The sequence below is a fragment of the Lutra lutra genome, chromosome 2, assembly GCF_902655055.1.
Source record: "Lutra lutra chromosome 2, mLutLut1.2, whole genome shotgun sequence".
In the NCBI taxonomy this organism is placed as follows: domain Eukaryota; kingdom Metazoa; phylum Chordata; class Mammalia; order Carnivora; family Mustelidae; genus Lutra; species Lutra lutra.
Genome location: NC_062279.1, coordinates 184,382,936 through 184,395,583, shown reverse-complemented (window position 1 = coordinate 184,395,583; position 12,648 = coordinate 184,382,936). Strand labels below are relative to the sequence as shown.

The following is a 12,648-nucleotide window of genomic DNA, read 5'->3' as shown; positions in this document are numbered from 1 at the left end:
ATTCTGACATATTTTAATACAAAATCTTATATTCCTAGTTCATTCTGGAAAATTGTGTCATCTACTTGCATGTATACTATCATATAAACTGCACTTTCTTTAAGGGTGAGAACAAATTTATTCCTGTATTCACCAGCTAAGTGCTCAGTAAATTCTTAACCCAAATATTGAATATGAAGGACTTAGAAATTAGGTGAAGGGAGATGTGCTTGATTTTATGAGGAATAGGAAATAATTGTTATTTATTTTGAGCAAAGAAGTACAAATCACATTGAAATAAGGTAAATCTGATTATCTTAAGCAAGCAATTTCAGCAGAAATCCATTTGATCCCACCATAATGTCTGACAGCAAGAAATGGGTTTTTCCTGGATTCTCTTCTCTACCCTGTCTGCCAGATTTTTAAGATTAACTTATTTAATTGGGAGAGAGAGAGAGAAGGAGAACATGAGCAGAGGGAGGGACCAGTGGAGAGGGAGAGAATCTCAGGCAGACTCCCCACTGAGCATGGATCCTGACATAGTCTCCTCATGGGGCTCGATCGTAATACCCTGAGATCAGTGGAGTACCTGGGTGGCTCAGTGGGTTAAAAACTCTGCCTTCGGCTCAGGTCATGATCCTAGGGTCCTGGAATCAAGCCCCGCACTGGGCTCTCTGCTCAGCAGGGAGCCTGCTTCACCGCCCCCACCCCCGCCTGCTGTTCTTCCTGCTTGTGATCTCTGTCAAATAAATAAATACAATCTTTAAAAAAAAAAAAAAGACCCTGAGATCACAACCTGAGCTAAAATCAAGAGCCAGGTGCTTAAGAGACTGTGCCAGCCAGACACCCCTAATCCCATGACTCTTAATATTACCTATGTGATATGTGTCATTGACAGTCAATGACTCCCAGCTTTCTATCTGCAGTCTCAACTTTTCCTTGAGCTTACCCCAATTCTTCACTGATGCCTCCCTTGGATATTTAATAGGCCTGGGAAATTTATCCCCAAACAGAACTTGTGAATTGCCCTCTCAAACCTGTCCTATCCCCCTCCCATACTCCCTCTTAGTATCAATAACCATCATCCAACATTGTTCCAGCCAAAACCCAAAGAATGACCCTTGATTCCTCTCTTTCCCTTATGAGTCCTTCTCACACTGAAGAAAGCCTATTAGCCAGACTCATAGTTCTCTCTGTAAAATATATTCCAAATCTGTCTAATTCCTTCCATTTCTACTGCCTCACTGTCTTTCAAGTAACACAAACATTTCAGTGGCTTCCTATTACACATAAAGTAAAACTCAGACATCCTACCATGTGACCTATGAGTCCCTTCATGATCTGGTAGCCCTGGGGTTCCATGTGGCCATACAGGTCATGCAGTACACAACCTTCCAGGGTCTTCCACATCTGCTCATTCTTAGTCACTCTTTGTCAACACTTTAGTATCATTCCCTCACATTCTCTGTGCTTATTCCCTCCCCATGTCTTCAGGCCTACATCCCAACTCTACATTCACCTCTTGGTGCCTACCTTTGTCCATTATATGTACATGTCCAATATTCTCAATATTTTAGCAGAAGGATGTCTTTACTCATTCACTGAAGCTGAAATCTAACTTCCTTCCAAGGGCAGCACTTCTCCTACTCTTTCTATACCAGATGCCCACCATTTCCCTTCATTCTATTCTACTGTAGAACTGGGAGGCAGCATTGTCATATTCTTGGTTCTTGTGGGTCACCCCTGGAACATTATGGTTCCACTTTCCTGTAAATATCCTCCTTCTTGCCAGTACTTAGCACCGTCATTTACTACTTCTACCTTTTCCTTTTCAGGTCCCCTCATTCACAGATATAATGTTGGAGTCTAATCCACAATCTTATTTTCTCTACTACTTGGCATCATGAGTGACTTGCACATCCTGCTTGTTTGATATTTTTTGACCTTCTAGAATCCAATTATTCAGCAACCTCCAATTCCTCCACTTTGTCAGTCCACATTCAAGGCTATGCTCTGGATCTTATTATATCATAAAACTGTTCCTTCCTTGAATTTTAGGGGCCAGGCTATTTTCTTTGACCCCAATTTCATGTTCTTCCTCCCCCCTCTTTTAGATTCCATCTCATTTTTCACTTTTCTGACACTTGCCACTGTCAATTACTCTGTTCTCTTTCAAACTTGTTTCCCCCATAGGTCTACTCACTGGTTTCACTTCTTTAGCAGACCTGAAATGTTGCTCAGAGATCTGTCCATCCCTCTCTTTGTCTTTCTTTTTTGTACTGTCTTTAAGCAATCTCAAGCACCCCCGTTTGCTGTTAATTCCTAAATTATCAGACTTCTCTTCTGCAATCCACAATCATACAATCAACTGCTTACTAGATGTTTCCACCTGGAGTCCCACAGTACCTTCAAAACAATGAATTCCCACACCGGCTAGGATGGCTAGTATCAAAACAACAACAGAAAATAACAAATGTTGGTGCAAATGTAGAGAAATTAGAATCTAATTTGTGCCTTGTTGCTGGGAATCTAAAATGGTACAGCAGCTATGGAAAACAGAGGGTCCTCAAAAAATTAAAACTAGAATTACTATATGATCTAGCAATTCTGCTTCTGAGTACATATCTAACAAAACTGAAAGCAAGGTCTCAAAGAGTTATTTGTATACCCATGTAACCAGCAGCACTATTCACAATAGACAAAATGTGAAAGCATTCCAAATGTCCATTGACAGATGACTGGATAAAGAAAATGTGGTACACAAAATGATATATACAATGGAATGTAACTCAGCCTTAAAAAGGAAGAAAATTCTGACACATATGTTAGGCAAATCATGCTGTTATTATTCTAAGTGAAAAAGCCAACCAGTGGGAAGGGGAAATGGGGAGTTGTTGTTTAATGGATATAAAGTTTCAGTTTTGCAAGATGAAAATTCTGGAGATTGGTCATACAATGTTGTGCAAATACTTTACCTAACTGTGCACTTAAAAAATGGTTAAGATGGTAAATTTTACATATTTTGCCACGATTAAAAACAAAACAAAAACCTGTGTCTTAACTGAACTCAGTACATTTATTCCTCAACCTGCTTCTCTTCTGGTTTTCCACATCTCAGGGACAGCCACTAACCAGTCAACTAGGCAGCAAACTGGGTATGAACTGAAATTCTCCCTCTGCCTCATCCTTCTTTGTCAATCCAGTCACCAGGCTTTTTGAGTCCATTTTCTTAACATCTCTTTATATACTCCATGCTGTCTAGCCCCACTGTGGGTATCCTTATCTGTTCTCACCCAGAGTTGTTGCCGTGACTACTTTCTAAATACTCTCTCTGCCCTAAATCTTGCTCATTTAAGTCATTTTCCATTTTGAATAATTCCCCCCCCCAAAACCCCAGATGTGAACAAATTATATTTACTCCTAATAATACTTTAACTATACTCCATAGGCTGCTACTACTTAGAATTAAAAGTAAGACTCACTCTGATCTAGTCCCTTTTTTCCAGTTCAGAGCTCCTGTTGCAGTTTGGGCCTCTTTTCACACAACACAGTCCAGCTGTACTCAACTATTAGTAGTTCCAGAGAATGTGTTGTGTGCCTCTACACCTTTGTCCATGATGCACCCTCTATTTGAGTTGCCAGGAATGTGCCTCCCCATCCTGTCCACCTGGTGAACACCTGGTTTTCTTGGAAGACAAGACAAAATTCATATCTTATATGAAACTTCTTCTGACCATTTCCCTTTTTCCTTCACTCAATCAGAATTTATTTTTCCTCCTTTGTAACTCTTATCCATTAAACAAATTATTGCTTCTGTAACATTGTATTATTACATTTACTTTCTTTACCTGTGTGGGTTCTTTATTTCGGATCTTTTTAGAAGCAAGACTGTGCCTTGTTTCTATTTATATTCTCAATGCCAAACACAGTGTCTACAATATTATGCATGTATATTAAAAGTTGGTTGAATATATCACTTATTATATGGATATAAATTGAAGATTTATTGATCATTTAGTCAACAAACACTTATTGAATACTTGTGTATTTTCTAGTGTTGGAGAGACCAGGCATCTAGTGCACAATCTTGTAGGAAAACAGGTATGCTAAAACTTATCTCATGATATGGCAAGTACTTAGCAGAGGTGAAAATTCTTCAGGGATCAGGGAATTTATTAACCATTGTGCCTTTGGAGCCTACATCAGTGATGATACTCAGTGTTTAATAAAGAGTGCTTGAATTGAACTAAACCTGTGAAATATTCTGGGCTCAATGTTGACTTAATTATTCAGGTATATAATGTTCCAGGCAGGCAGGGAGTAGGTAGAGAGAAATTGAGAAATCCTGAAGGATTTTGGTGCCATTATAAGGAGTCTGGCTGTAACCTGCAGGCAACCAGGCAAGGAGAGGCTTTTAAGCGGGAAAATGGTAGGGTCAGCTTAGTTCATTAGAAAACTGAATCGGAAGGAGAAGAGATGTATACTGGTAAATGATAGGGGATCATTGCTATTGTACAGTTGAGTGATGATGGTAGAGTAAGCCATTGACGGCAAGGACGGATGGGCCTAAGGGGCTGGATTCTAGGATTTCTGAAATAGATCGAGGTCTGGTGCCAATGAGATGAGGGAAGATGGAGAAAGTGAAAACGAGATCAGTCGGGTTTTCATGAGACTTGAGAGCTATAACGTATGAGACAGCCATCTATGAACTACGAAACATTCCACATCACTTGGTTGTTTTTATCTTCTCTGGCGTTTTTTAGTTTAGATGGGCAAAGCCACTTTTAGAGATCCAAGGAAAATGTCAAATTTCAGATTAGCTTTTATCATTTCCGAGATTTTTCAAGATGCAGGGAAAGATAATCCGAGCACAGGAAGAGGAAAAAAAAAAACACACACACACACACACACACACACAAACAACAGTTGAGCTGTTCACAGACCTTTCCTCACAGTCCTGGGCCCGGAGCCCCGCCCACTTCTTCCCAGCCCCACAGTCCTTCCGCGGTTCTCCTCCCTAGCCAATCACGCTCCGTCTACGTCATCAATATGCGCTGCTGACACCGGACAAGTCAGAGGCAGCACCACGTGTACTGTGTTGACGGTTAAAGCGTCAAGGAACCCAATTCCCGGAAGCTGTGAGTTCTAAAAGAAGTTCCTGTACTCGAGCGCCCCGAGTCTGCGAACCCCCAATCATGAGCGCCCCGGGAGTGCTCTCCTTTACCCAGCAAGGCTGGGAGCAGGTGCTGGCCAAAGTGAAACGGGCTCTGGTCTATCTAGACGCCCCCTGCGCGGAGAGCCTGCACTGGGGCTGCGGCTCCACGCGGCTTCTGGAGGCGGTGGGAGGTCCTGCGTGTCACCTGCGGGAGTTCGAGCCCGCAGCTGTCGGTGGTGGAGCGGAGCAGCCTAAAGCGGTGTTTGTGCTGAGCTGCCTGCTGAAAGGCCGGACCGTGGAGACTCTGCGGGATATCATCTGCCGCAGTCACTTCCAGTATTGTGTGGTGGTCACAGCGGTGAACCACGCTGTCCACCTCACCGCTAATCATGTGCCGGCGGCTGCAGCGGCGGAGCTGGAAGGGCAGCCGGTGTTCGAGCAACTGGAGGAGAAACTGTGCGAGTGGATGGGCAATATGAACTATACCGCCGAGGTGCTGCACGTCCCGTTGTTGCTTGCACCTGTTGCTCCCCACCTTGCCTTGACTCCAGTCTTTGCTTCCCTTTTTCCACTGCTACCCCAGGATGTGCATCTCCTTAACAGTGCCCGACCAGACAAGAGGAGGCTAGGAAGCCTGAGTGAGGTGGATGCCACCGTCCTGCCTCCTGAGCTGCTTCTGCAGATCAGGTTCCTGGTGTCAGGCCTCAGTTCTTTGTGTGAGCATTTAGGGGTGCGGGAGGAGTGTTTTGCTGTAGGTTCCCTCAGTCGTATCATCGCTGCAGATCTGGCTAATTATGGCCCTGCCAAGAACAGGAGGAAGACTGCCGCAGGCAGGGCATCCGTGGTCTTTGTGGACAGAACTCTGGATCTAACGGGTAAGCGAGATTGCTATGGGTCTTCCTAACCACTCTCCAAGGTTCTGGGACGTTCACTGATTCAGCATATATTTTATTGACACTAATTATATGCAAAGTTGAGGATACAGAGATGAGTTAGATGGACACAGTCCCTGATCTCACAGAGTTTGTTATCTAGAGGGGAATACAGACAAGCAAATTTGCAATTAGAGTCAATTCGTTAAATGCTGTACTGGGTAAATCCATCTTGAACAGGCACTGTTTTGTTAAACAACTACATCTAGCCAAAGTTTTGGAGAAATTATGCTGACACTGAAGAGAACTGTACACCTGGGAATTTTTTAGAAATGTGCAGATGACAGTATTCACAGTAATCCTTCATAAGGGGGCTCTAATTTGTTGGAGAGGTGTTGACATATGAACCAGTGGAAGGAAAACTGTACAACAATACATGAAATTATCATAGACAGTTTAGTTTTAGGCATCTATAAATGAGGTTAATAAATAAACTTGAAGTATTACCAATACTGAGATTAAATACTATTGTAGAAAATATTTTCGAGGGTTCATTGATTTATTCTTAGCTGTTATTCTATTTAAGGTTAGGTAGATCATCTCAAATTTTAATAATGTATCATTTATATGCATAGAGAACAAACATAACCCTTAAGATAGATGAAGAAAAAACACTTTCTGATAGTGACATGTGTGTATTTTCAAAGGTCAATTTTATTGTTCTCTAATTAGGTAGATATAATGCTGCTAGGAGTATAGCCCGGCCACACCTAAATTCAGGGAGAATGATCAGGAAACTGACATAGATAATCACTCCCTTTAGTAGGTCAGGGAAAAACATAGAATGAAGTTATAAAAACTACATAGCTGTATTTGAGTTTTTGAACTTATATATTAATTTTCAGATCATAAAATAGAAAGTAAGGTAAGTGGTAATACTGTGATGTAAGCTTAATTATGTGACTGGAGAAACAGGTGTCTAGTCTGTCATTGTGATTTAGGTATAAGTAAAAATTGTAACATCCCAGAACTCTTGGAGGATTAAAAATCACTTGAGTAGTTTATGCTTGCTGAATTTTTGAGTGTGTGGTATATACTGCTTATATTTCTATTTTTATATACTTCTACTTTATTTTCCAAATATCATATTGTTTAATAATTAATCAAGATCACATAGTGTTGTGCCCTGTGACTTCAGTTAGGCAGACATTAATGTCCGGGTCCTCCAGCATCATGGTAACAGCTCTCTAAAGTCTTAGGCATGACTTCTTTGTATATGACTCTTGAAAGTATAAGTCATCAGAAAACTTTCATAATTGAATTACCAGCCTTTGTACATCACTGAATTACCAGCCGTTGTACATCTGTACCCACACTTTTTCTTTCCTTGCTTTGTATTAAAAAGGGATATACAGTCCCTGCTATATCTAATGCCAACTTCTTCACCTTTGCAGACTAGGTCCTTGCCCTTTTTACTTCTCTCACAGATTTACCTCTGTCATATACCCTCCCCTGTTCCTAGATCATCATTTGAAAAAAATCTTTTTTACTGGATTTTCCTGGTCAGCATACAAACAGAATGTAACATCTCCTTCCTTAACACCTCATGTTCCTCCAGCTTGTTTTATTTTTTGCTCCATTTTATAGCAAACTTGAAAGAGTTGTCCATATTTGCTGTCTCTGCCATCATCTGCTCCAATTTTCCCCCTGCCCCACTTCAGTTAGGATTTCCCCTCCGCAGTACTTCCCAGCAATTTCCTCTGTCAAGATCATGAATGACCATCATATTGCCAAGTCCAGTGTTCAGTTAGCAGGATTCATTTTGCTCAGGCTCAAAGCAGCATCTGACACAGCAGAGTAGAGGATGCAAAGAGTTAAAAAAATAATATTAAAAGATGCAAAAAAGATATACAGATACAGAGTTTCTTCTGTAACCCCATCAGAATGTATATCTGACATGTCATTTGTTCGCTCATAGCCCTCCCACAGCTTTCCATCACACCTACTATCAAATCCAGATTCCTTACCATTGTTTTCAAGGCCATACGTGACCTGCCTATATGTAGCTTTCCTACCTTGTCTCCTACTGATCTCCCTTCACACATTACTTTCCCACCACACTACCCACCTGGCCGTCCCTCAACACGCCAATATGTCCCAGCCTCTGAGCCTTTGGAGTTTTTCTGCAGCTCACCTTGGAATGTTCTTCCTTCAGCTTTCTCTATGGCTTTCTCTTTCACTGCCTTTGAATCTCTGCTCATATTTCCGCTTCTCAGACCAGCCTTCCCTGACCACCTTCTTTAGCTACTCTGTAACCCTAATTGGGATTAGTTTGTTCCTGTGGTCCTAGTAACATATAAATTGAAGTCTTTTTAATGGATACCTTTTGAATAACCACTCAAACTATCTTCAAGATGAAAAGATTAATAATTCATTTATGTCAAAGATGTTTCAACGTGATATTATCATCCCATGTTGTAAATATTCAGGGCTGATGTTCAGTTGGTACATTGCTGTATTGTAAAGCCTGTTTTTCAAACATTTAAATTCTTCTGTATTAGTGAGTAAAGAGAACTCCTCTTTCTTGGGACTACAAGTCACCCAATACTGTTGCCTGGTGGAGAAGAGTGCTAGGGCCCCGGAGAGTACTAGGGTGGACACAGCTGAGCTGCTGAGGGTACTGAGGCAGCGAGGGTGGGTCGTGATAGTTGTGGAGATGCAGCACTTGCCCTTTGCTCCAAAGTGGCCCCAAACCGAATCAGGTGGTAGGTAGGTGGTTTGGTGGCCTTAATTGTGGTCATGGGTGCTCTCTGTCCTTGGTCCAGATTCTGGTGTCCAGGAACATACCTGATCACCATGATCAATTTTTTTTTCTGATCCGTCTTGAATGTAACAAGCATAAGGAGCTGGCAGGTCATAACAATGAATTTAATGGAGGAACTGTTACAAGAGTTTGGTGTGGATTCTCTCTCTCTTTTTTGGTAAGATTTTATTTATTTATTTGACAGAGAGAGACACAGCGAGAGAGAGAACACAAGCAGGGGGAGTGGGAGAGAGAGAAGCAGGCTTCCCATCGAGCAGGGAGCCTGATATGGGGCTCGATCCCTGGGCTCTGGGATGATGACCTCAGCTAAAGGCAGATGCTTAACATCTAAGCCATCCAGGCGCCCCATTGGTGTAGATTCTTACCTCAAACTGTGACTTAGATTAGTGCATTGTTTAGCCGGTGATAACTGCAGCATACAAAAGATTACACCACCAATTCCTAAAAATGAAAAGCTGATTTGGAAATTATTGGAATGATTTGAATGGTCTGAATTTCAACTTGACAGCAGTTTTAATGTAGAGATCAAAAAGAAATACATTTTTAGGTTTTGATTTAGGTGTGAATATCAATAAACACATTATTTTATTTAGTTTATTATTAGTTGCTAAATATTTTGGATACATCCTTGATAATTTACCATCAGATTTATATGCTGATATATCTTCTTAGATGTAAAATTAGCACTATGAAAAATAACCTCCAACAATTCATAAATATCCAACATTCTTAACATCCTCCTACGGTACAGATAAGCTTCTTTCTCATCTTTTTGTCATCATCTTTGCAGGAAGTAATATTAATTTGTCTAATATTTGGTTTATTTTTTCCAGCAAACATTTATTGAAGGCTTGCTGTGTGCCAAGTATTGTTTCAGATCTAGGGAAACAAGATAGACAATTTCCTTGCTCTCCTGAAGCAGCTGATACGCTCTCAGCACTTAAAAACATAGAAAGATTGTTGTAATTATTTGAGAAGTAAATGGTCGCTGATGTCTGTGGGCTTACTTTTACCATGTGTAGACCACCCAGAAGCTTCTCTCTCTGCAGACAGAGTACGTTAGGCATGTTTGCATAGGGGATTTATTTATTTATTTATTTATTTATTTATTTAAAAGATTTTATTTATTGATTTGACAGAGAGAGATCACAAGTAGACGGAGAGGCAGGCAGAGAGAGAGAGAGAGGGAAGCAGGCTTCTTGCTGAGCAGAGAGCCCGATGTGGGACTCGATCCCAAGACCCTGAGATCATGACCTGAGCCGAAGGCAGCGGCTTAACCCGCTGAGCCACCCAGGCGCCCCTGCATAGGGGATTTAAGTACAACATTCTATGGACTGTTCTGGCTTCTGATTTGTTTCAGGAGAGAATTAAAAGGTAGATGTGATTTATGAATCTCTGAAAGGTTTGAGTCTGGTTTCCTTTCCATTCTCTTTTGGCTCTTAGGATTGACTAGAGTGAGTGAAGTCCAAAATAAAAAGGTAGGAGGCGGCAGTAACTCTGGGAATTAAATTTCTTCTCCTGGTTCAGTTCTTCTGAATTTTAGTTCCGTGTAAACTTTTAAGTTAAATCAATTCAATTAAAGTGTGCTGTGAAATGTGTAAGCCGATGATTCACAGACCTGTACCCCAGGACAAATAATATATTATATGTTAATAAGAAAAAAATTGACTTCCAATACAAAGGTTCACTCCTATTCCTGGGATTATGATACACTGATGCATTTATATTTGTTTTAAGATGTTTATATTTGTTAAAGTATTGAAATTTGAGACTACTAATACTAAATGTTTGAGAACATGTTACTTTTCTCAGCACTCTACCTATCTACGCTCTTTTAATTTTCACAGTTGTTCTTTGAAGTATTATAATTATCCCCATTTTACATGAGGAAACAGAAATTGAGGAGTTAAGTAACTTGCCCAAGATCACGCAGCTAGTCAGTGACAGTTAGGATTTGAACCTTGGCAGAGTACTCCAGAGCTTATGCTCAGAACCCATTTTATATAAATTACTACCGAGAAATGTTTGAGAAGCCTTGTCTTAAATAGCACAGATGCTGCTGGTAGGGTGTCCAGAAGCTAGCAGCTTCACAGACTAAACACAGTAGTTGGGCCCTGGTGCTGCTGTAGTGTTCAGAAAAATGACTTATTCTTCCCCCAATCTGATTTTCCACAAAATACAAAGTAATTAACTAATATCTTCATTTTAGAGTTCAGTGGACACTGTTTCAAGTAAACATTAAGTGTGAGACATGATTTAGAAGCCCTTCAAGACTCTTATTAGATGGCTGGTGTTAGATCCAGGCCAGTATAATAATTTCAAGTCCTGGCTTAGTAACTTAGTTGTTGTGTAATCTTCGTTGAGCCTTTTGAGGGTTTGCTCATTTGTGAACAGGGTAAAATAGTGACCTTCAAGTGCTGTTTTAAGGATATGAAATCATTCCTTCATTCCTTCATTCATTCAACATATAACTAATACAGTGGGTAAGATTAAGAAGTGTTAGGGTTTCCATTTTGGATAGCATAGTTGCTGAAGGCCTTTCTGTGGACGTGACATTTGAGCAGAGATGGAAAAAAAAAGAGGAAGCAGGCCATATAGTTGTCTTGGTGCAGACCATAGAGACCCAGCAGCAGGTGCAAATATCTGAGGTGGGAATATGTTTGACATGTTTGAGGAACAGTAGGAGGCCATCATGGGTCCCTTCAGCTTGCCCCGGGAGGAGATGAAGTTAGAGAGAGAGGCAGAGGCAGTGCACTGTAGGGCCAAGTAAGAACTTATGTAAAAGCCAAAGTATGATAGGCAGCTTGGGGAGTCTGGAGCTGTGATGTGACATGATCAGACTTATGTTATATGGGATCATACATAGACGGAGTGAGGGGATTGAGGTAGATACTGATAGTAGCTGCTACTACTATCTAGGTTATATAATAGGCACAAGTGGTTAGTTATGGGAGGCTTAGCTCTGCCCCTTTCTAGTCGTAAGTCCTTGGTCAAGTACCTACTTTAAATCAGTTTCCCAACCTATGAAAATCAAGATATCCATTCACAGGGTTGTTGAGGGGATAACGTAACTTAACACATCTAGCTTCTAAAACACTGCCTGGTACGTAATGGGCACTGGGAAATGTTTCTTACTTTTATTAATTAATGACATGCATTTAAAATTAAAATTATCATAGGGTTTCACTTATGTGTGGAACATAAGGAATAGCATAGAGGACATTAGGAGAAGAAAGGGAAAAATGAAGATGGGGGAATCAGAGCAGGAGATGAACCAGGAGAAACTGTGGACTCTGGAAGCCAACTTTCAGAGGGGAGGGGAGTGGGGGATGGCTGAGCCCGATGATGGATGTTAAGGAGGGCTCATATTGCAATGAGCACTGGGTGTTACATACAAACAATAATAATCATGGAACACTACATCAAAAACTAACGAAGTACTGTATGGTGACTAACATTACATAATAAAAAAATAAAATTACTTAAGTTTTATTACTTCAAATATATGTTTTCTCCCTAAGTATAAGACTAAGAGCATAAATATGAGAGTGATTTGCCATACATATAACCCACAAGAATTCTCTTACATGACTTCTTACCTGCCACTAAAGGAAATGAGAGTTGGTTAGAGTGAACCATTTGTCAGGAACTATATTCTGTCATACCCAGAGAAAAAAAAGCAGAATAAGTGAGATTCCTCCCATCTGATCCTATAAGATCACTACAATTTTGGTTACTTAGGAAAGTGTGAAGAATTGTATGGATGATACCTATCGATTTCGTAAATGTTTTTTGAGCAACTTTGATGTGCAGGTTCT

At 40.6% G+C, this 12,648-nt stretch overlaps 1 protein-coding gene across 1 annotated transcript in view; it reads left to right on the top strand.

Annotated features, from left to right (window-relative positions):
* Window positions 1–5,048: 5,048 nt before the first annotated feature.
* The window catches only part of SCFD2 (sec1 family domain containing 2), a 433,371-nt gene continuing 425,771 nt past the window's right edge, over window positions 5,049–12,648 (top strand). Inside the window, exon 1 of the mRNA XM_047719274.1 lies at window positions 5,049–6,009. Coding sequence (XP_047575230.1) covers window positions 5,175–6,009 — 835 coding nt within the window. The 5' untranslated portion in view covers window positions 5,049–5,174. The remainder of the gene's footprint in view (window positions 6,010–12,648) is intronic.